Source organism: Halichoeres trimaculatus, unplaced genomic scaffold (genome assembly GCF_033239565.1).
Source record: "Halichoeres trimaculatus isolate MK-OKI-2021-1 unplaced genomic scaffold, fHalTri1.1 fHalTri1_scaffold_20, whole genome shotgun sequence".
Classification (NCBI taxonomy): Eukaryota; Metazoa; Chordata; class Actinopteri; order Labriformes; family Labridae; genus Halichoeres; species Halichoeres trimaculatus.
This window is the reverse complement of record NW_027437198.1, coordinates 22,707,938-22,732,573: the sequence shown is the minus strand read 5'-3', so window position 1 is coordinate 22,732,573 and position 24,636 is coordinate 22,707,938. Positions and strand designations below refer to the sequence as shown.

The 24,636-nt window shown below is 42.9% G+C and overlaps 1 protein-coding gene across 3 annotated transcripts in view; it reads right to left on the bottom strand.

The window, feature by feature from the left end:
• Positions 1 to 2,217: 2,217 nt before the first annotated feature.
• lrrc4ba (leucine rich repeat containing 4Ba) overlaps positions 2,218 to 24,636 on the bottom strand; it is a 54,008-nt gene continuing 31,589 nt past the window's right edge. For 2 of the 3 annotated variants that reach the window (XM_074695877.1, XM_074695878.1), the window contains 2 exons: positions 14,447 to 14,982; positions 2,218 to 8,208 (listed from right to left, as the gene is read on the bottom strand). In XM_074695877.1, the coding sequence (XP_074551978.1) occupies positions 6,244 to 8,208; positions 14,447 to 14,692 (2,211 nt within the window). In that variant the 5' untranslated portion in view covers positions 14,693 to 14,982 and the 3' untranslated portion in view covers positions 2,218 to 6,243. Of the gene's footprint in view, positions 8,209 to 14,446; positions 14,983 to 22,283; positions 22,468 to 24,636 lie in introns of those variants that run through there. The other variant, XM_074695879.1, reaches the window with a different exon arrangement.

Below are 24,636 nucleotides of genomic sequence, written 5' to 3'. Positions count from 1 at the left end.
TGCATCATTGACACCGCCTGTATCAATAATGCATCGAGCTCAGCTGTCGCTTCACTGCCATTTTTTAAATGAAGGAGGGCAGCAGAGAAATTAAGCAGTGTGTAGCTCACACTTGGCTTGTAGTGTCGAGGTTAACACGTGTGTGATACGGCCCTCAGGGACTGGCACAAGTTCGGCCAAAGCCTCAAACGCAGTGAGACAACGAGGGACGCCTGCAACCACCAAACGCACCCAAAAAGTGGGATAAGTGTTCATCGTTCAGATTTTAAATCACAACACGGGAATAAATCTCAACACACATCCACCAAGCTTCTGGAGTATTCCCAGGATGGTAAAACTGAGCAAATGCTAACATCTTTATAACTCGTACTCAGGGCGGTCATGGCTCTTTGACACCACTTTACGTTCAATGACGGACAAAAGAAGAAGAAGGCTTGGATGTTGGATAGCCAGCCTTTACCCCAGGGTTTTACTTCCACTGCAGCTTAAAACACATCACAGGTGACAGAGAAAAGTGCCCACGCCAAAGTTTTCCCACAAGTTTGGGAGTTTTTTTGATTTTGTAAAAACAGACGGGATGTTTGTGGACGCTCCTACGAACATGTCAGCAGGAAATACAAAAAACAAAAACAATAGAGACCCCAAAAGGGAAGAAAATAAAAACTGGACATAGGAAAAGCTAAAGACATGATCAGTGGGCTGAGTGTCGAGCTGTCTGCGTCTCACATACAAAGACTCTGAGGTCTGGAAAAAGTCGTCCAAAAGCCCATTTGTGAATGTAAATACGCATCCAGATAATTTTCCATAAAGCTTAGGGATAAAGAAGCAATACCACCAAAAACCAAGGGGGCAGTGTTGCTTTTACTACTCAATATGTGGCTCTAGTGAGTCACGAAGAAGAAATAACAATGGTGAAACTTTTGTGACATATTTAACAGCCCACTAACAAACATCTCCTACAATGCTGCCTTTGTTTTTGTCTTTTAAGCTAGCGCTACATCAGCAATACCTCCTCCACAGTTGCCATGTTTGTTTTTGGGTTTGTTGTCATAAACATTTGACTCTGGGCTGCTCCCCCTAGTGGATGTTGTGGTTAACGGCAATGCCAACGTAACGGACACATGGATGGGAGGATAAATAGGTCTTCAGCTTTATAGTATCATAGTATATATATATATATATATATATATATATATATATTATATATATATATATATATATATATATTATATATATATATATATATATATATATATATATATATATTATATATATATATATATATATATATATATATATATATATATATATATATATATATATATATATATATATAAAAACAGAATCAAGCTTAAAAAAAGCAGCTTATCCTCTTCCTTTGCTCAGCCTTACACTTCCTCTGAGCTCAATTCTGCCTGTACGATAGCTTAACATGACACAGCGTTAAAAATGTGCTACAAAGTCAACCAATCGGGAGTCGTACAGGGCAAATTCGAACTGGCTGTTTTGTATCCAATGGTACTGGGATATACATAGGGATGGGTACCGAATTAGGTACTTTTGAAGGTACCGACCGAATTCTGTCAAAAGTACCGGGTACCGATTCATGTGAAGTCAAACGGCACCATGTTTAGGTACCTAAACCCATCCTTGTGACTGCAAGGGAGTGGAAGAGTAGGTGATTTTCCATGCTGGACATGAACACAGTATTGCAAGGTTATATATTGAAGAAGAAATATGTTAAATTGAAAAAATATATATTTCATTATCAAACAAATTGATATCTTTTTCCACATACAGCCAGAAGAGTACCGAAAATTGGTACAGTTGAGTACTGGTACGATTACCAGGTACCAGGCATTGGTACTGTATTGTTTCAAACGTGAAAGGTACCCATCCCTAGATATACACAACATCCCTGAATTATTTAGCCAAACCAGCTGGAAGAGTTGGATTGAGTAAAATCCAAAAGGACGAAATCCAAAGGGATTGGTAAACTTTGGTTTTCTTATTTGTACCAACTTCCCCTTTTACAGTATTGATAGCTCGATGTTAGCTTTGTGTTTGTATCTGTGTTACGTGGGGGAGGAAAACAAGTTGTTAATGCACATGTAATTAATAAGTGTTTGCTGAAACTTCTTTGTTTTTCCCTTGATTCTAATTTTTTCACATGATATAATTTTGAGTTATGGCAAAAAAGCATTTTTGTGCTCAAAACTTTTGCACAAATATAACTTTATAGCCTTAAGGCAGGAAACAGAAATGAGTATGTCTTTCTGGAATGACGTGACAGTGAGAATTTGGGAGAATAAGAGTTTTTTAACTTTATTAGAAAAGTGGAACTGGCATGCTCAGTCTAAGACCTCTTTGAAAAGACTTTGGACTCATCCAAATATGTAGAGAAAGAGGGGAGGAGGAGGGGAGGAGGAGGGGAGGAGGAGCTGCTTAAGCCCAAAGAAAAAAAAGAATCCTGCTTTTACTCGGAGTGTCGGGGAGAGGATCATAAAGGAGCCTGAAGCAGAGAGAGGGACAGACAGATCTGGTTTGAACTGGGGGATTTAAAATGGAGGTCTGGCCAACCCCTCCTCCCTCTTCCACTCCTTATACAAGCTCGCAAGCAAGCGAGAGCCCACCTGAACACACACAGACACACAGACACAGCTGCAACTACACACAAAGTGAGCAGCATTGCATCAACGATGGTGTAACATCTCTCGCCATAAACAGTGAACCACTTCACATGTCCTGATTTCTTTGCCTTACACAACAGCACAACAGGCGTGTTATTATCCACACGCTCACCTTCTCACACACACACACACACACGTTTTGTGATGTTTTTCACCTATTCCCAGAATGGGTGATGGAGCAGCCCTCTCCTGCACGGTAAACACAGTATTTCCATTAGAGCGTTGGGAGTGTGTTGGGCGCTCTGTGACTCAGACACTGCAGCACTGTGACTTTGTGTCTCTGGCTCAACCGCTGCTCTTTCTCTCCATCTCTCTTTACCAGGAAACCTCAATAACACCGCCTCTGGTTTGTGCCACTTCACACCAGCTACAGGGCCAACACACGGCACTTTACCCAAAGTGATGATCTACTACACGGGGATATGCAGGGCAGGCAGTTTTTCAGGAATTGGGGGTGAAATGCTTTTGTAACAGTCCTTGCTTTGACACACACAGACACACACTCATACCCTCATGATAATTTCTCCGTTATTTGCACACAGAGGCAGATGAATATGTAAATAAGTCGTGAGGAGAATATGGATCCCTTGTGTTGGGGAGGGGATATGTTAATAAGCGATGCAGGGAATGAGTGTTAATCAGAAGTGTAGGGTGCAGAAGCGCGTTTAGCGTCAGTGTGAGGCCGATGTAAATTAAACACATAGGGGACAGGAGAGTGCAAACTGCATGGTTCACTAACAGGAAGTGTGCAGTGTGAGAAATACAGATGCTAGTGTAAACAAATGGATAACATTGGCCGAGTATGCACATGGAGGAGAGTCTCTATACTGTCTGCTCCCGTCTGTTTAGCATTCGAAATCAAGACGCTGTGGTAAGGCCTGTCGCAGCGGCAACAGTTGCCAGGGAAACCTGATGGCAGGATGCTGAGGGAGGAAAAGGGAGGAGGAGGATGGGGCGTTTTTCGCGAGGACATGGGTACAAAGCTCAGGCTGATTTGCTACCATTAAAGGGGAACAGCGGCCGGAGCCCCGAGACGCGGCGCCTAAACAGGAAACGAGACTGCCGAGAGGCTGACGTTTGACGCCATTCGCGCAATTTGTCTGAGTGTGTAGTCATGGCGACGAGGTGTTGACATTGCGCAACCGTGCTGTCTCTCTGAACAGCGAGATGGCGATGACATTCAGGAAAAGCACAGAGCCAGTGAGGGTGAGGTTGTAAACCAGAGCAGGGCCTTTTTCCTGTCCCCCTGTGCAGAAACAAAACAAAACAAAAAAAAAAAAGGAGCGCTTCACATTCGCCAGGTCTCATCTCAAGCAGAGCCGAAGGGACACAAACAGTGAGACTACGAACAGAACGGAAAGAAAAGGTAGCCACCAAAACTTCACAGACTTCAACTGCCGTTGTATGTGCCAGGTTTTTTTAATTTTCAAAGTGACCTCTGCTAACAGAACATCTCTCAGAATTATAACCAGTGTAATCAGCTAATTATAATAACAATAACAATATTACAATAAAGATAACACCTGATTTAAAAAAACAGAAAAGAATCAAACTTGATAAAAACCCAAAATGAAAAACACTTATCATAATAATTTTGTTTTTTTTAAAAGAGATCTATAAGCTTCTATATTTTTTTCATTTAATGTCCATTTTCTTTAGAAAAAATTCACCCACCGCTGTATACTGCACTGCATGTTACCTCCTGCTTCACTGAACGAGCTGCGCTTACCTTTAAAAATGCTCGGCAGTGTCCATTTAGCTCCCTGCTGCCATGAAATCCACTCATACACGATAACACTGAGATACAGTTGTGAAATAATCCTCCTGCAAAGGAGCAGTCCTCATCAAAGGTCCCGTGTTTTTCCCAGTGTGATAACATGAGGGGTCCGTCCAGACGAGTCAGTGAGGAAGCCGTTTGGAGGGCCGGGTTATTTCCTGCTGAGTTCGCTTAGATCGTCCCGCTGCTGTTCGTTAGCCGGAGTCCCACAGGGTCAGTCACGAAACAACTTCAGTGTCATATACATATGAAAAAATATGTCATCTCAGCTATTTATAGGCACAAGTAGTAATAATAATAGTCATATCAATGATAACAATGATAACGTAGTAACAATAATATGTCATATCCTCATCGTGAAACGTCTTTTAAACTAGCATGTGTTTCTAGATAGCATGCTAAGCTAGCATGTGCAACATTTCAGTTACAGTAATAATACAGTAAAATATGGTAACATATTGTTCATTATTAAATGGCCTTTATGACAAATTAAGCTAAAGCTTGTTATCATTATTACCATGATGATCATTATTATTAATACTCTGCTGTGTAGCAAACGATGGAGAGACGCCGTCAACGCTGCTGCCGTCCTCGTGGTGTTTCGTAGTTTTTTTCGCAGCAGGGTGTCAACACGTCCCCTCTGCAGTGACCCTGTTTGTGTGAATGCGTCAGGAGAGTGCGGCTACAAAAAGACCAAAATAAATTCACCCCAAACACGTTTCCAGCTGCTCCTCTTTCCCTCACGTCGTCCACGTAGCACAGTCAGTGCGGCCATCTTGTTTCAAGTTTGGAAAAGTCGTGAGGGAGGGCCACTAAACAGCTGCGTATCTTTTTTTTTTTTTAACTATTCCTCAGACGTTGTAGTTCCAGTCTGATGTTTGATAGAGATTCTTTATAATTTATTTCTTTGAATGAAAATATATTTACGGTATATATAATATTTACCTTCGCTCTTTTCGTATCTCTCATTGTCCTTTAAGCCACAGGAGTTTCCCCGTCCCATGATAAACTATTCTTTTTGGCTCCTCTTTCAAAGGAGACAGTAGCCAGTAAGGTGTAAAAAAGGGATAAAAGTGAGAAATCGAGAGTGAAACCTCTCTGAAAATATACTTCTGTGTTGTTTTCTGTCTCCCTGCAGAGCACTAGTCTCGTACGTGTTTCCTAGGCGGATCGTTGCACTGCTCTAATTCTGCTTTCTCTGCTTTCTGTTAGCGCTTCCTGGAAACCTGGGACCATCCTGCTCACCCAATCCATTGTTTGTCATCCCGAGTCTCTGCCAAACACTAATACAACAACACCTTCGATGGCCAATATAATGTTTCTGTCCAAATATAAACACTCAGAGTGTCTGGAAATATATGAATTGATCTGTATAAAACCTAAAGAGGCTCAGTGTTTGTGAAGCAATCAAAGCGTTGGCTTCATCGCTTTGGCAAAGACTGTGGCAGGGTGAACAGGCAACTAAACAATTCCTGTTTGTCGTGTACTTCTTCTATGTTTGTGTCTGATTGAGTAAAAGCATGTGCAAATGTCGTTGTTGGGACTAGTGCTGATATGATATTTTACTCTGTCACCCTCTCTTTCCCATTTTCTTTCTCCGTCTGCTGCTCCCTGTCAAGAGACTGACAATGCAAAGCAGCAGCTATGTGAATATAATCTTTTCTGGAATCTGTCCATGAGGACAGTAGGCTACAATCAGTCTCGTTTACTCGGTCTCACTGGCTCTTTTCTGTCTTTATCAAGCATCTCTATGTCTCACGCCGCTCTCACTCTTGCTCAAATTTGAGTCTCTTGCACATTTTCCTTGGAGCCGCTCTTAAAAAGCAAGGGCTCGTTCTGGCTTTTCCCCATAAGGCCTTTGAGAGAACTGTGGAGACCCAGCTGGGGCAGGGGCACAGGGGAGGGCAGGGTGCCCACCGTGGGCATCCCTCCACCGGTGGAGGTTGGGATCTGGGAACAGGGTATGGACGTGTTCTGAGACGGTGAGCAGGGTGAGGGGTTGTTGTTGTTGTTGAGGCCCATACCGGAGCCCGTGCCCATGCCCAGGGTCATCATGTTGTTGTTGAAGTGATGGGTTTTGTAGTAGTGGTTGAGGTGCTCCGATCGGGCCAGGTTCGGTAAGTTGACGATCTCTGGGTGGTGCATCCTGAGGCTCTGGCCCCCTCCCAATCCAGTATTTCCACTCTGGGTCATAGTAGAGCCTCCTGAGATCCCGCTACCCCGACCGCTGGCCCCGGCTCCTAACTCGTCCTCCACGTTGATGATCTCGATGGCGCGGGCCGGGCCGTGGTGCTTGTGCAGCTGATGCTGCTTCCTCAGCTTGTAGAACACCACCAGCATCACTGCTGCCATGAAGGTAATGGCTACGAAGCAGCCGATGATGATCTTGGTGGTCTTCATCACATCATCCAGACCTGAGAAGCCTGGTTCCGTGATGGGCACAGTGAAGGTGGGTCTGGTTGCCCGGGGAGAGGATGAGGACCAGCTGGCGGACAGAGAGGACGCTGTGGTAGAAACACCCTCCGGCCAGAGGTGGCCTGAAGGAGTTGGACCAGGGTGAACCCGGATGAAGGTCTCATTGATGGCTACCAGCGCAGAATCCTCCTCCCCGGTGGTTTCCACGGTTTCCACAGTGACTGTTGTGAAGTAGGTGTAGTTGACACTGGCGTCAGCGGCAGTGACGTTGAGGACAGCGGTTGCCGTAGTGTTGCCAGCAGCGTTGGTCACCATGCAGGTGTACTGACCCGTGTCACGCAGGGTGACGTTGGTGAAGTTGAGTGTGCCATCGTGCAGGACGGATATCCGAACGCGGTACGAACCGTGGGTCATTAGAGTCCCATTTGGGGTGATCCAGTTGACGGATGTTGTGGAGGTGCTCGTGCGACACTTGAGCTCAGCAGCCATGCCCTCAGTGACATTGAGGTCAGTCGGTGGCTCCACAATGACAGGTGCATAACAGGTGAAATGGCTCTGATCAAGCTCTCCGATGTATTTGCCTTTTAGAAACGGGGGAGCGTGGCAGCGTGCACAGCAGGTGGTGTTACTCGGCACCGTCTCTTTCAACCACCAACTTAGCCAAAGCACGTCACAGTTGCAGACCCAGGGATTGTGATTAAGGTGGACTCTCTCCAGCTGGTGAAGCGGCGTGAAGAGGTCATGGGGCAACGAGTGCAGGGAGTTGTGGGACAGGTTGAGCTCCTCCAGGTTTTTCAGGTCGTCGAAAGCGTTGCGCTCTATTACAGAAACCTGCGAGTGCATGAGCCACAGTTTGCGCAGCGACACCAAACCCTGGAAGGAACCAGGTCGAATAATCTCCAACCTGTTCCCTGACAACTCCAGCTCCTCCAGACGCACCAGGGCTGTCAGTTTGGGAATGTCCTTCAGCCCACACATGCCCAGGTTCAGGTATCGTAGGTTGATGAGGCCAACAAAAGCCGCGTCAGAGATGAAATCCAACTTCTTGAGCTCGCCCAGGTCCAGGCGTCGCAGTGAGGGCACTCGGTGGAAGGCATAGCCCGGCAGAGTCTCGATGGGGTTGTTTCGCAGCCACAGCTCCCGCAGCTTGCTGAGGTACTCGAAGGCATGTGATGGCACCAGTGTGAGGCGGTTGTCAAAAAGCTCCAGTGTGTTGAGGTTTGGGAGGCCATTGAACGCTCCGACTTCAATCTGACGGATCTGATTCTTGGAGAGCTGGAGGATCTCAAGGTGCCTCAGGTGCTTGAAAGTGTCTGACTTGATTACCTGGAAAGAGAGAAAAAATGAGTTACTACAACCTCACGAAAGATTGATGAGATTATGAGATTAAAATATTTCTGAGGAAAACAGACAAATGGGGCACGAAAATTTAAGCGTTAAAACACTTTGGATATTTCGAGCTTCATTTGGACATTCTGGGGTCTCTTTATTATTTAATGCCAAAAAATACACTTGAGAAGATTATTTATCTGTCATTAATCATTTTGTATCACATGTTGTTTAAAGCTCCTGCAAGAAACTTAAATTCTATGTCAATTTTGGCGCCCCCTTGTGGATAAAGTGGCGCCTTTTGGCCGAATTTGTCACATAGACCTACTTCCTGCTGTCTTTCCGAGCCTGTTTGTTATTTTAAATGTACACTCGAGGCTGTTTTTGCAGCTAGATGTCCATCACTTTATTCAATCCCAACCATGAGCAGCTCAGGCACAGAAAATTTCAGCATAGAGAGAATTTATCTTCTCACTAATGATTTTGTTTGCTTTTATAGGTCATATAGAGGCAACAGCACTCCTCACAGGAGCCTCAAGCTTTCCCCAAAAAATAACTTGTTTTGTTGGTTTTCTGATTAATAATAGAAGACATAAAGCTTTCAAAGAGATCCAGCACTTATGCTGAAACAATAAACATTCAGAGTTCTTGTCACAACCATCTGAAGAGGAAGCAAATCATGTCAATGAATGAGTCAAGCAAAGGGAGGATAGTACTGTATGCATATTTAAATGAAGAAACCACACAAATATAAATAATTCATTTCTCTGCTAATAATGGAAACAGCTGACCCTTCCACTCCACTGACTCGTGCTGCTGTCTGCAGGGGAAGGTTGGCTTTTCAGACAGACTCCAGCTGACAACGAGGCGTTAAACATGCAACTCCCAGCGTCGATCTGATCCAGAGGCTACCCTGACCTCCATGTTGGGGCTCCAATGTTATTGATAGACGCAGAGTTATAAGTCCACTATCTTCAGAAACACACATCAAAAGGCAGGAGACTGTGACTGAGGTATAAACAGCTGTCTTATAAATAAGAGATTAATCAAATGAGGCACATTACAAGGTGCTGATGGCAAGAAATGGCTTAAGATTATTGGAGTGAATCTGAGGCTTGAAGTTTTGGACAAAAACAGGTGTTAAAGCTCCTGTGAGGAAGTTTAAGCTGGTTTTGACACAGTGATGTCTCTTTGCTACAAAAATGAACAAACCATCAACAACAAAAGGCTGATGGTCTCTGCTATTTCTTTTTTTACCAGCGCATTTTCAGCGCTAGAGATTAGGGGCTGTTTACAAGACAACAGTTTTAGGATGAAACGTTTTAGCTGACCTGAAACGCAAACTTTTGAAAACGGCCTCCAAAGTGGAATTTTTCTGAAACTGTAGCCATGTAAACAGTAAGCCGGTGTTTTTAGTGGAAATGCTGACGTCATGCTCCACTTCGCTTCTCGCAAGCACTTACAACAGTTCAACAGTTCAGTTGTTACGATCATCGTGGACTACCATGTTGTGCTTGTGCTGCTCAATCTGCTGACTGTCTTTCAACAAAATGTGCATCTGTTGCTTTACTTCTGTTTTCTGTTCTTAGCATTCACCAATACACCAGATAAACGGGTCAACTCTACTACAGTGGAGGTCTACCAAAATCCACTTCTGGACCAAGCGGCAACCTCTGGTCTAAGAATATGAGACAATGGGGAAGTGCTAAAATCTGCTGTTTATCGAGTGTCCACTTGAGGCCGGCTCAGGAAGTACCTGAAGTCACATACACACCAAGCCAAAAAAAGCCATTTTCAAAGCAGAAATTAATCTATTTACAGCCTGGTTCAAAAAAATGTCGCTTGTCTGAGTCGCTAATTTCACTACCGGCACCCACTGTACGGGGGGTGAATTTTTTCCTAACTACAATACAGTCTATGTTCTGGACAAAACAGTTAAAGCACCAACGGGAGCCTCAGTTGGCTCTAATCCATAAACTGTATAAAACTTGGATGTCATCTCCCCAAAGTCACCCTGTCTGTTTCTGAAACAGAAAATGAAGCAGATCGTCTATCACGGCCATATTGGTAGTGGCAAGGGCTTCGTGTACAGCTATAGGGCGCCAGTTGGTCACGTGACCCTGAGCTGTGCCCCTGATTGGGCGAGCTCCTGATCTTAAAATCCTCTCAACGGCTGAATTGGAAAAAAAATCACCTCCCTAGACTGTGCGCCTATTGTGAAACTAGCGACTCAGACAGAAGACGTTTGTTTAACCAGGCTGTAAATAAGTTAATTTCTGCTTTGATAACTGAATTTTTTTGGCTTGGTGTGTTTGTGACTTTGATACGTTTGGAGCCAGCCTCAAGCGGACACTTGAGAAACAGCAGATTTTAGCACTTCCACATTGTCTCATATTCTTAGACCGGAGGTTGCCGAGTTGCCAAGTTGGAGCCACATCACTGTAAATTGTCAGTACGTTGCTTTATAGGCAGTCACTTAAGAATAGGCAGAGTGTGTTTTTTATCTGTGTTTGTGACATTATTTTTCCTGACTGTCCTCTACACAGTGTGTGAGTGTGCTTATCTGTCTGTGTGTGTGCATACACTTGTGTGTTCTGAACACTTTGGGGCAGATTCTCTGAAATGTGAAGGTGTCATTTTGTCCATTGGAGGCGCCAGATTCAACACCAACAGAAAGTCACCTGCAGAAGCTTTAAAAACCACAAACCCACTGCTGTTCATCCCACTGATCTCATTTCAGAGCCTGCTCCAGACACTCTGAGCTGTTGACTCTGTTGTTTCCGAGAGACTCAGGGGACTCTCTGCTCACACGATGTAATCCCCTGATAATAAGCTGATAAACGGTGTTGGTCTGTTTACACCACAGAGGATTGATCTATGACTCTTCGTTAATTAATCCAAAATGTCTCAATAATTCAAGACAGTTTTTTAACACTGATTCAGAGATAGTTCGGAGGTGGATCTGTGTGTTTTTTCTCTGGGGTGAGACTCAGTTCTGACAAACGTGGTGCAGAGGCCTTGGACAGCACCCACTAGTGTCCGACTGAATCATTTGGCAAGAAGTCAAACCCACTCAGCTAGTGAGTGCGACTAAAAGCCCGTCAAATCTCTGATTGTTTGAGAAATGTGTGGCCAGAGCCCCTGTGAGAGGCAGAGAGACTCCTGGAGTCAGGTCATCGCCTCCTCTGTATGTAGAGCAGGAGCAGGAGGAGGGGGGGCATGTTAAGAGGGGGTGGGAGCTGTCAAGGCTTTACTCTCAGGGTACTCAGTGAAGGAAAAAATAAGCCACAGAATCTAGGATGCCTTCAGGTGTTAAAACATTTTTAGATTTTTAATCATTTCAAGTGGAGCTGCAGGATACAACAAACCGAATCGAAATCTGTGGACTAAAAACGAAATGGGACAAATATTAATATTTTTTCATAATTTCTTTAAATTTTATTTATGAACTGCATCTTTCTAAACCTCCCAAACCCATTATGTGGCACGATGTCCCATTTCTGCTCACATAATAAGATGTTTCCTCCCAGGAATCGAGGACATTCAGAGGAGTTTGACGGACGCACCGGACAGTTTGAGCGGTGTGTGGGGTATATTTGTTGCTTCTTATTAAAGCTGAGGTAGAAATGAATTTAAAATCACAAAAAGATCAAAACACTGTCAGCAGCAAGAGGAAGGATCCAATTACCTCAAATGCAGCTGCAAAGAGTAAAATCAGCCCACTCTGTTTATAAATGTGGAGATTCATGCGCTTTGTATCGATGGTCTGTGGTTAAATGATCTTCCCTCGCAGCAGTAAAGCCACAAAACGCCGTCTGGGGACTCCAGATAAATTGGTAATGCATACAAAAGGCAGCACGGTGTCATGGAAATATGCCTGGCTTTCAATTCATAAAATATTCCCTCAGTGCAGGAGAGGCTTAAGTGTCTCTTTCTGCCCTTATTGCTGCTTACGTTCCCGTCTCTCCTCAGAGCGAAAGTTTCTAAAAGAGATCCTGAATCAACATGTCGGCCCTTTCCTCATTATGTAAAGACCTAATGTTAAAGATACACATCTTAATGTCTCTGTATTTGTGTTTAAATGTGCACTTACTCTTTAAAATGGCCCTCCCCCACTACCAATAACACTATAAATAGCAATGTTAAAAAGCTTCATGACAAAAAGAGCCAGAAACTACATTTATAAGGGAGTGAGTTCCTTGTTTTTATGGTGTATGAGAATATGCGTCAGAAATAGTTGAGTGGGTTCATCGTACACTCATTTATAATTATTCCAGGGAGGTTAAAGGCTGTGTTGTGCTTTCCACACAAACATGATACGTGGAAATAAGACAATCTGCAGGGGGCGGTGTATCACAAATGTACATCTACCAGAGTACTAAACGTCAAAATGACATATCTGTCCCAGAGATTTTTCCAGGTACCTTTAACTGGTTTCTCTTCTCTGCAGAGAATGGCCGCAATTTCATGGCATGATTTATTTACTACTTGGTTATCACAGCGATCTCTGCATAAGAGTCATACAGACGCCTGAATTTCCGCACTTCGACCACTCGGAGATCCTGTTCTTCCGCCATCTTGTCCAGCAGGTTAGAAATTTTCTAGTGTGTGGGGCACGGAAATTTTCTTTGTGAAAGGGCCCGCGTGAGGGATTGTAGTATGGAATTAGTTTCCTGTCTTGATTGAAGAGCATTTTTAATTGATTTGAGAGCTGCGCAATGTGACGTTGATGACGATTAAGGACCTTTGATAAGACTTCACAGAAGGTGGACCAGAATAAATTTAGCTAAGGACAGAAGAAAAACATGTGTGAGTGATTGGCGGGAGAAATAGAGCATCTATCACATGTAACACTGGTGTTGAATAATTTGCTTAATTTGACTTTGGAAAGATGCATCCTGTGTAAAACCTTAAACTGTATTAGTGTCAGACTAGCACAAGGGGTTCCAGTGTTGCTTTCAGCCACCACTCGCTGGGAAAGGTAATACCAAGCTCTTCTTCCCAGGTATTCCTGACAATTAAAGGTGGTAAGGCTGGAGAAATCAATTTCATGAAAGGAAGTATATTGAATGTAACTTTTGACGTTCAAATCAGGTCCCCTTGAAGGTATAATTGGTAGTTTGATTTGGATACACTTTTTGTTATACTGGTTAAAATGATCTACATGTCCCGATGGCAGCAATGCATGATGTGTTCTTAAATGAGAGCGAATAATATCCGCTATCTACAGCAGGAGAAAACCCATGGAAACATCAGCCAATCACATCGTTTAGGATCCAATCTGTTAAACCAATCAAATCCTGTCCTGCCGTTTTGCCCTCCTCCTGCGCATACATTTCACCGGTGCGCACTGCCCCTGACTCAACGCATGTTCCAGAGTTTAGTGGTGTACAGGTTCGCACTCAGCAGAAGAATGGCAGAGAAACTACTGGTAACCACTCCTCTGGCTAAGCAGAGCAAGAAAAGAAAGATGGACCCGATGAGGTACTTGGCTCTGGGCTGTAGTCTGGATCAGAGTCTAATAAACTCTCACCACAGGGGCTCTGACAAGCAAAAAATATTTGTGAGTCCAAGAGAAAATGTACATGTACTATTTGAATTATAGCTTTACTCCTGGGGGGCTAGGAAGAGTCCTGACGAGATGCTACATTCAAATTCATGCTAGTTTCAGGACTGCTAACCCTGCCTTTAAGGTGCAGAATGAAAGTTTTTAATACGTCTTGTTCAGATGTTGTATGGAGGTTAGGTTAACTTCTAAAAAAGGTCTACTAATGACGTCTAAATGTTTAGATCCATTTTGAACGTCTCATTGACGTCTAGATTGGTCTGCAAGTGACGTGCAAATGCTGACCATCCAAAAGTGGTCAGAATTAGATGTCAAAATTTTGCATGTTGCTCTGACGTCTTGATATGGTCTTTGACGGACTGACCCAATATTGACATGATTTGATGTCTCTCCGACGTCCGATGTTTGGAGGGATGCTCAGATTTGATGATATTGTCTCTCAGAACTCTGCTCTTGCGCTCAAATTTGCTCTGAACATGCTCATTGTGTCCTCATTATGGAAATTAATTCCATAATGTAGGTGCCAAAAGGACAGCCGCATGAAGATGTGTGGACCCCACAGATGCATCAAGCATAAATCAGCCAGAATTTAGTTACTTTGACACACACGCTAGAAACATGAAACAAAGCCTGTGGGGGAATTTTTGGAAAACAGGGATCAGGACTCACCTGTATGGAGTTCTCCTGCAGGTTGAGGTATCGCGTGTTCACTGAGATGCTCTCGGGCACCTCCTCCAGGTTCTGCCGGGTGCAGATGACCCGGCTGGCCTGGTTGGAGCAGGTACAGTGGGAGGGGCAGGAGGAGGCGGCTCCCACCAACTCCGGCCCAGGGAGGAGGAGCCGCAGTAGCAGCTGGGCCAATAGAAAGAGGAAGGGGGAGGGGCCGGGGAGGCAGGTCAGCGTGGGGATGCGCATGGCAACTGGGACATGACCCTGCTCGTTAATCCGGAGGTTCAGGTGAGCGGACTCCACACTGGTGGACTAGCGAGAAAAGGTTTATCCTCCTTTTGTTCCTCCAGCGACAATTTGTTCCGTCTATTTCTGCATCCTCAAACGTTGCGTGTCCTCCGTCGATCTCTGAGTTTCCTCCTCTTGAGTTTTAAACATAGAAATATGCAGATAAACAGATGTTATTCCCTCTTTTTCTGGAGCTGTCTGGGGATTTGAGCGATGCTTTTTCTGAAGTGAGAAGAACCCAGGAGTGACTGTAGGAGAACAAAAGAGAGGGGGAGATATTAGAGACAGAACACAGACTGCCATCAGTGTTTTCAGCTACAGAGAATGAGCTGAACAAATAAGAGGCAGACATCCACGGTGGAGCTTATCACTGGAGGGGGCTGAGGGAAAAATCCAAACCTCACGTAATCCCTGAGCAGACATTTTGTCACAAATCAAATCCTGTCATCCAGGGCAGGTGAGAGACTTTAACCGTGTGTCAAGGTGCTTCATAAACACAGAAACTGGAAGTAAAAAGTGGGACAACATGTCTGCGTTTACAGCACGGTGATAGATATCATCACCCTTATTAAGACGGCCTAAGTCATGTTTTGATGAAAATGAGTTTTTGGTTTAAATCATCTCTTAATGCTAGTTAAGCTAATAGGATCACGCTCTCTACGCCCTATAGAACAATGGCTTAAGTCAAGAGGGTGACTGAGGCCATTTTATTTCCAGCCTAAGTTAATATTTTGGAATATTTAGAATAACATTTAACGAGCTTTCATGATGGCGCCTCATTATCATGAAGGCTAGGGTAAAATGCTGTTTAGTAATTTAGCCTAAATTTCATAAGTCATAGTTTAACTACAAATTTAGCTACTTCTAGCAAGCTACCTATTCCTGGCTAGCACACTTATTTCTGTAACCAAATAAATGAGCACAAGGCAGTTATACTCCTAAAAGTTTTAAAATTAAAGAAGTGTTTTTGCTTTTCGGTAGGGGATGGATGAGTATGTCTACTCAGCGTATGGTTGACCTGGCATTTGTTCAGGTTAGGTTGGAGTTACAGGAGTTCCCGACTTACGTGGTTTCGACTTTACGATGCCAAAAAATATATGACGCAAGAAAAGTTGCGCTGCTCTGTTCATAAGCTCCTATGACACGTACTAGTTTTGACATGGAGTGTGTATGAATACACAGCTACACGGTCATCAGCATCGTCCACTTTGTCTGAAGTCAGGTCATTGTGTAGATCAGGGGGTCACCAGCTTTTTTGAGGCTGAGGGCTACTCACCTCATGAGTGGCATGAAAGGCTACTTGTCTGATAAAAACTTTCTGAACAAAATTGCACCGATCACTCTTAACATTAATCAGGTCAATGTTAATTATTTCACAATTATTATAAATGATTTACAGAACACTGATGGTAGTGTGTGGCTTCATTGTGACCAATGCTGTTTTTTGGAACATGCCTCGCAGGCACCTCAAGTTGGTCACCCCTGGTGTAGATTGTCTATGACACTACATATTTATTTGATTTGAATTGAATTTTTTTTTTTTTTAATTGTCTGTACTGTTTTCCCATACATGTGAAGTATAACGTGTATTTGGATAGTTATCTAGAGATTTACGGGGTTTTTAGGGTAAAAATCTGACTACGTGGAATTTCGGGTCATGACGCGCTGTAGGAACAAAACTCGTTCGCTTTATAGAGTGAAAGGACAGTTAATGGTCAGGATTCAAAAAGTTGTCAAAACTGGATGTTGGAAATGTGTTAAGATTAATTGAAAAAAACAGCAAAGTAGACCTGGAGAAGTGAGGAAAGGGACCGCCCCCTGAACAATATGATTTACCTGACGTTTGTTTAATTTAAATCAGGGTAATTTCAGTTTGGAGTTTGCACTATGGAAGGAAAGGGCAGTTAAAGTCAGACTAGACTGTTAGAAAAGGTTGAAAAGATGAATAAATATCATATTCTCTGTATCTGGTAAAGTTTTTTATGTTTTCCTAAAAACTTGGAAAAATGACTTAGGCCATTGTTTTAATAGGGTGACGATATGTAACCTAAAATACATGACAACGACTCAGTCCCATTCACAGCTTCAAACTCAGATGAAATTCTCACACATGAAATTTAAAGCATACAAATCTAAATGAGTTACAAAGTCCTCAATAAAGAAATACAGAGTTGACAGTAAACGAAATAATAAACACAAGACAGCTTAAACTCAAAGATGACAAGTACCAGTTGATCTTATTTTCCTTTTTTTCTAAGTTATATGAATTTATTACCGCATACTATTTTCAAATTTGGTTGTGTTCAAAATCCAAAGCAGTTTGGACACAGACTTTTTTTGTCTTCAAACTCCTTTTTTTAAAAGATTTAGCTCCACTTTCTAAGATTCCACTAGTCGAGAAAAAAGGGACGTGAAAAAATGTATTTTTGTCGCTCTGAGAGAAATCATGCACCATCACTGTCAAACAAAGCAAATGTGATCAGAATAGAGGAGGAAGAGACGCACAAAACCAAACCGAGTGTAGCTTCAACATTTGAGTGTGAACTGATATGATTTTATTTTGAAGGGCAAAACTTATTTAAACTAAGAGGCGACATGCATGTTCAGTCATAAATAATGACACTGTTTAACTCATAATCTGCACGTGAAGTCTTTATGAATGCTAATTAAGCATTCAAGGATTAAAAGGACAACCCCCCCTCTCCTTTCTGAAACCTGCTCTGAGTGTTGAAGCATCATGTATGTGGGACAGGTGGTCTCCAGTCTGAGAACCATTAATAACAGCACTGGTGTGAGAGGGAGGCTTCCAGCCATCGCTGCACACTTCCCATTTGTTATCACTAATTACACCAAGTTAGATCCATTAATTAGACACTGATGTATTAATGCTCAACACGCTAACTTTAGCACCTCTGCCTGCACACCGCAAACATATTAAACATACAAGACGAACTGCTGCAAACAACCAGAGCTGCAGACATGAAACTCATGTCGTATTTGTATTTCTGTTGTTATTCCTAATGTTGTTTTCTGCCTCAACAGACAGATTTTTTATTTCTAATCTTGTTATATTTTGTTTTGGCTCAGGGTTTTGTAACAGAGAGGTAACCTCTAGTGCTATTAACTGAAGCCAGACAAGAAGTGCATAAAACAGCACTTTCTCAAGTGTCCTCCAGAGACCAGGTCCACAGGATGAAGACTTTTAAGGCAAACATGTTTACAGCTTTATACACAGGTGGTTATACTGTTTTTATCTCACTTTTTAAAAGCAGAAATAACTAAGAATATCTCTCAGGGGTGGGTGAAACTAGGTGGGAATGGTATTTATAATGCATGGTGACCAAAATGTAAGGTCTTGTTGCCTAAGGTAGCTACAATAATGTTCCAACTTTTACATTATTATGAGGGTAACTGGTGTTTTTAAAGAAAATTCAACCAGGAACTTAAGTTAAAGCGGGAGCAAACATGTGCATAGGTTCCAGTTTTCGGAGCAAGAGGCAAGAGGCGTGACCATGTTATGGAAACATAAAAAGATGACCCCCTGTCCGGCTTCATGAGGATCCTGCAAATATACCCAAAGAAACATAAAAACACCAAAGTCACCCTATGAACCATACATTATTTTAAAACATGCTCATCAGTGATGATGTGGTTTTCCAAGTCTGCAGGATCTTTATTTGCAGCTGATGCATCAGTCCCAGTTTTGCAGACAGAACACAGAACTTCGCACCGGCCACAACCATGATGAAAAGAGGATTATTTTTCTGCAGTTTGTCTGTAAAAGAGCATTTATGCTTCGGCATTTTCTGTGTGACAGCCCAGCACGGCACAGGCAGTCACACCAAGTTTTCTGTTTCACTATCTACAGTTTCATTTAGCAGATGCTTTTGTCCACTGCCACGTACAACACCAACACCAAGAATCTAGACTGGAGGGAAAAACTTAAGCTGGTGTGATGAAGTACTTTAGGTTATTTGGCTGCAGGTGCTGCCCGCCCCCAATTGAAGCCAAACTAACCACAACTAAAAATCAATGTAAACAGTATTGTTTCAACATTCAGTGATCAGTGCTAAATATTTAACAAGAGCTGGGTCTGAGACCCTGTGATTTAATCTGAGAGACGGGGAGGCCTGGGCCTTCCACATCATGACACATGGGGTGTGCACACACAACATCTTTGACTTTTTCAGATTTTTTAACTTCCAATCCTATCTGATTTTTTCATGATATGCTTTACCGATCCGGTACCAATACCTACAATTTCAGACCCTTAGAATAATGCAACCATTATCACATACATATCCTTTTTTATAAAATGAACCATATTGCAACAAACTTGCTTTCTCAACCAGGTCATAATAATAATAATAATAATAATAATAATAATAATAATAATAATAATAATAATAATAATGTTAAATAAATAAATAAATACATAAATAAATGAATAACATAAATCCCAAATAGTTTAAAATCAAAATCCATAATACAACTCAAATAAAAAATAAAAATAATAATAAATAGTCAATAGTTTCAGATGAAACCCTTCAAAAGTGCTGGTGCTCAACTTTGTACTCAAAATACTGACTAAGAAAGTGCAGAATACAGGGATTTACAGCAGCCGTAAAGCGTGACGGTGCTGAAAACACGTGAAAACTGGATCTGTCCCGATCACGTAACGAAATCCAATGCTATCTGATCTTCCAAAAATAGCCATAATGGGCGCCAATACTGACCAGTCAGGACATCCCTAGCAGGTACATCAGGATAATGGCCCAGTGCAGCGCTTTATCATAAATACTAATGGTCTGTAGAACAAGCTGAACAACCTGGATATTTAAGGGAATTTTATAAAATTCTCCTGGACAAAAAGGACGACATGTTCAGGCAAAAGAAGACAGTATAGTCACCGTACGTAATGTTCTTTCTAACTAAGGTAAAGAACCCACACTCAATAAATCCACACCAGAACAGAAAGAGAAAAAGTATCAGGTCACTGAGAAAAATGGATCTACAAAGTCATAAAAAAGTGAACTGATGAGAAAAAAGCAAAGGTTGTAAAACAGGACAAAAAGTCACCTCCTCAGGCCTGCGGGGACCTCCATCCTCAGGATGAGGGTTTATCAAAGCAGCCTCAGAAGTCCAGAATAGAAACAGAAACTAAACCCAGGGTGCATCTCCACTTTAGCAGCAGCACAAACAGCGGTGGGACTAAAGCTGTTAATTCAGTTCCTGCACAGAGCAGCGCTGCACGCTCTGGGGGCTGCAGAGCAGCAGCCAATGAATGGTGCAGTCTGCATTAACACTAATAGATGACCGGCTGAAGTCGGGCTCCGGCAGCCTCTGAGCCCTCTGCAGGTTGTTTGGACCTGAGCAGCCTTCAAAACGGCTTCCAGCAATCTGGATGTGGTTATTAATGATGATGGTTGTAATGATGGGACTCTGACACGCACACTCATTTGACACGCTGAGCATCCTCACTTGGCACAGTAAGAAAGGAGACAAGGAGGGGGAGAGAATAGAAAGAGAGGAGGATTATTATCCGATAGATGACTGTATGGCTGCAGGCAGAGAAGGGAATTATCAACACTACAGTAATAGATGAATACTGAGCAGCTGCAGAGAGCCGGCGCAGAAAGAGAAAGATAGAGATGGAGACAGATGGAGGAAGGCTGAGTGAAAGGGACGATGAGGGGTAAAGACCCAGAGAGAGGTAAAAATAGTGGGGAGAAGAGATCAGTAGTAAAGGAGAGACGAGAAAGAGTGAAGAGGGAAATAAAGAGAGAGAAGAAGAAGAAGAACAGACACATTAATATTAATAATCTCTCGCTCAGAGAGAGAGAAAGATGGGAGGAGGGCTCGATGGAGAGATGAATATAAAACAGACAGAGATGGAGGGAGGGGAATGACAACACACAGATGCATATAAAACAGAGAGCAGCAGGAGGTGGAGGCAAAAAGACAATACAGAGGGATGAATATGAAACAGGTGAGATGTAGAGGGGAGGACGGGGGAGGAGGGGGGAGGAGGAGGGGGAGACTGATCAATAATGCCTACGCAGAGGTTCAATGACATTAAAACACACACACAAGGACACCGTGATAAATCATATCAGCGGCAGAATCTCTGGTCAGACAGGACGCGACACCAGCAGCAACAGCAACCAACACAGCTGCAGCTGCAACAAACACAACTGCAACAACAGCAACAGAAACCACCACAGCTGCAACTGCAACCAACACAAGTGCAACAACAGCAACAACTACAACAGCAGCAAACAACACAGCAACAACTACAGCCAACACCTGCAACAACAGCAACCAACACAACTGCAACCAAAACAGCTGAAAAAAACTACAATTAAAACAACTGCAACTAACACAGCTGCAACTGCAACAGCAGCAACAACTGCAACAACTGCAACCAACACAGCTGCAACTGCAACAGCAGCAACAACTGCAACAACTGCAACCAACACAGCTGCAACTGCAACAGCAGCAAGCAACACAGCAACTAACACAGTTGCAACAACAGCAACCAATACAGCTACAACAACAGCAACTAACACAACAACAGCCAAAACAACTGCAATCAATACAACTGTATTAACTGTGACTACAACAACTGCGACTAAAAAAGGCTGCAAGTGCAACTGAAACAGCACTAACTGCATTAACTGCAAACAAAACGGCAGCAACAACTACAACAACTGCAAATGCAGAAACTGCAACCAAAACAGCTGCAACTGCAACAACTTGTTTCATAACAAATAAGTAAGTTGCTGAAATAAGCTGGAGAACTGCAACTCAAACAACTTCCAGTGCAACAGCCACTTTGTACATCTTCACCAAGTGTAAAACCTGCAACTGAAAAAGCCACAGTTGCAACATCTGTGTAATAATTTGCAACAACAGCTACAGAGATCACCACAACTTTGTCTGCAACAACAGCAACAATGAGTGTAACAAGTGCAAGTGGAAGAAGTATCACACTGAGAGAACGCAACACAACTGCAACAATGGCTACTGCAAATATAACTACCTGCAACTAAGGCAACTGAAAAATCTGCAACAGTTGCAAAGAATAAAACAGAAAGTAGAGCAACCTCAACTGCAAAGGCTCAATTTGCAAACATAACTCCTGCAACTACAAGAGCTGCAACAACTGGGAAAAACCACAAAAACTGGGTCAACAACAACTTCTCCTGCAACCATTGCAACTTAAAGTATAAATCAAACCTGCAACTTTAAAAACTGGAACTGGAACTGAATCAACTCCAATTCAAACAGCAACTGACAAAGCTGCAACAAATGATGGCATGGCAACTTAAACAGAATCAGCTTCAACAGCAGCAACTCCAACTGCAACACTAACATGTACAACTAAAACTGCAACACTTGAAACAAAATTCAACCCAAACCCCTGAGACAACAACTTGAACTGAATCTGCAATGACTGCAACTGCAGCGCCTGGCAGCAATGCAACTCCTCCTCATCAGTATGTGGATAATGGAGGCACTCAGGTGTTATTTTTGGATCGACTCTCACCTTTTTATTTATTCTAATTCCCAGCCACCTTTTTTTTTCTTCCTGGCGATGAGAGCGAAGTGCCAGAGCTATTTCAGGTAAGAGTCGAAAAAAGGTGCAAAGAAAAAAAAACAAGTGATGGAGAGAGGTGCAGGGAGAGAGCAGGTGGATGCCGGGGTTAGGATGCTGGCTTAGATGTTTTTCAGGGAGGAGGAGGAGGAGGAGGAGAGTCCATAGAGGAAGCTGAGACTAGTCGGAGCTGACAGTTGGTTAGAGGCTGGTTGATTGTATTCGGCCTCACCGCTGTCACTCTTCACATGTTACAACCGTCTCTACCTGCAGCTCTCCCCCCTCCTCCTCCTCTGTCTCCCCTGATATCTTCCTCCACCCATCTCTGCTTGTAAAAGTAGGAACACTCCTTTCCTCTGCATACTCTTCGCCCCTCCAGCTGCCTTACACCTCCTTCACCCCCGTTTTTCCACTCGCTCCTGAGCAGCGTCCAGTTTCGGGGCTAAACGCTGCGTTGACCTTACAATTTGATGAAAGCTTAACCTGCTTCAATGACGGGTTTTAACCCTTAACCCCTCCTCATTCTCTCCGCCCTGAACACACAAACACACTGCAGCTTCTTTTCCCCCTTTTTGCTCCCTCTAGCTCCCTTTCTCTCTCTGCATTCAAATCTTAGCCAACAGAGTTACCATGGTTACCTATTCACCACAGTCTCCCACTCTGTCCAGCTGTATCCCACCAATCCTCCTCCCTCCTCCTCCCTCATTAGCACCCTATACACACTCCTATACAAATGGCATGAACTGAACATGAGTGTGAATGACATTAACCCTCCAAAAAGCACAATTTCTCAACACACACGCTGATGATACTGTGATTTACAGTGCAGGAGAATACACTTTAATTTGTCTGCTGTGTGGCCACAAATCACAGATGTAAAGGTCAGGGACGAGCTTCCTGAGAGATGATGAGCGCTGATTTAATGCGGGAGGAAAATGGGAGCTGACATTCGGGTGTTATTACGTTTTTTTTTTTAGGTGAAATTGCAGTTATAGTTCCACACGTGTGATAGCGTGCAACAGTTGCTTCAACATGAGAGTCAGATTCAGAAAAGTATGATGAGGGCCTGTGTTCACTAACAGCAGCTGTTGCGCTGTTAGGGCCTGTTTCTATATAAAACCAGAGCTGTTCACTGTTTTCAGGGCTCAGTGTCGATGTCGGCTGTTTTTATTGCTCCTCTGTGTCACCTCCCCTTTATCACTAGCCAAAAACAATAAGAGCCTATGTACCAAAGAGTGGACCAATCAGAATCAAGCATCTAACGACAAAATATAAACCAGACAACATGGATGAGGAGAGGCTCATCAGTCTATCATCGTGGCGTTTTTGTTGCACTTTTTCACAAAAATCAAAGAGGTATTTCTAAAGTTTTGATTAAGTACAAATTAGGGATGCACCAATTCAGCTTTTTGGGTCCCAATACTGTTACTGATCTCATACCAGTGTTAAATAATAGCCTGCATGCTCTACTGTGGGATAAGACTGGTAAAGTTTTAAATAAAAGACAAAAATGAGTGCATCTGGAATTACTGAAGTTGATATTTATTTAATTTATAAGTGTTTAAATGTTTAACAGCAGTTTGGTTAAAAAACACTTCAGAATTTACAAAAATTACTATTTGATTGTAAAATGTTATACCTTAATCATAGTTTAGCCTTAGTGTCAAGTTTGGATCAATACTTTCCCACCAATACCTGATCCAGCTTTAAGGGGCTGGGGATCGGCACCGGTACCGGATACCAGGATCAGATCTGTGCATCCCTAGTAAAATTGCGCCTTGCTGGCGTTTCCATCATGACCAGAATTGTGCACAACTTGAGTAAAGTCAAGATTCAGTTTGAGAAATGAGGAAGAAGAAAGGAGGACTGAAACCGGCAGTAACCATGGATACCTCAAATATTTTAAGAGCTGAACTTGTGTTTTGATGAGCCTCACTGTTGTTGCTGATGTTGTCAACATGCAAAGGCAGAGGGTGTTAAAAATTAGGGATGGGTACCTTTCACATTTGAAACGATTCGGTACCAATATCTGGTAGTTGGCAATCGGTACCGGTACTCAGCGGTACCAACTTTCTGTACTTTTTTACTTAACATATTTATTCTTCAATATACAACCTTGCAATGCTGGGATTATGTCCAGCATGGAAAATTACCTACTCTTCCACTCCCTCACAGTCACAAGGATGCATTTAGGTACCTAGACATGGTACCTTTAGGTTCTATGTGAATCGGTACCTGGTACTTTTGACAGAATTCGGTTGGTACCTATAAAAGTACCTAATTTGGTACTAGGGCAGAACGATTT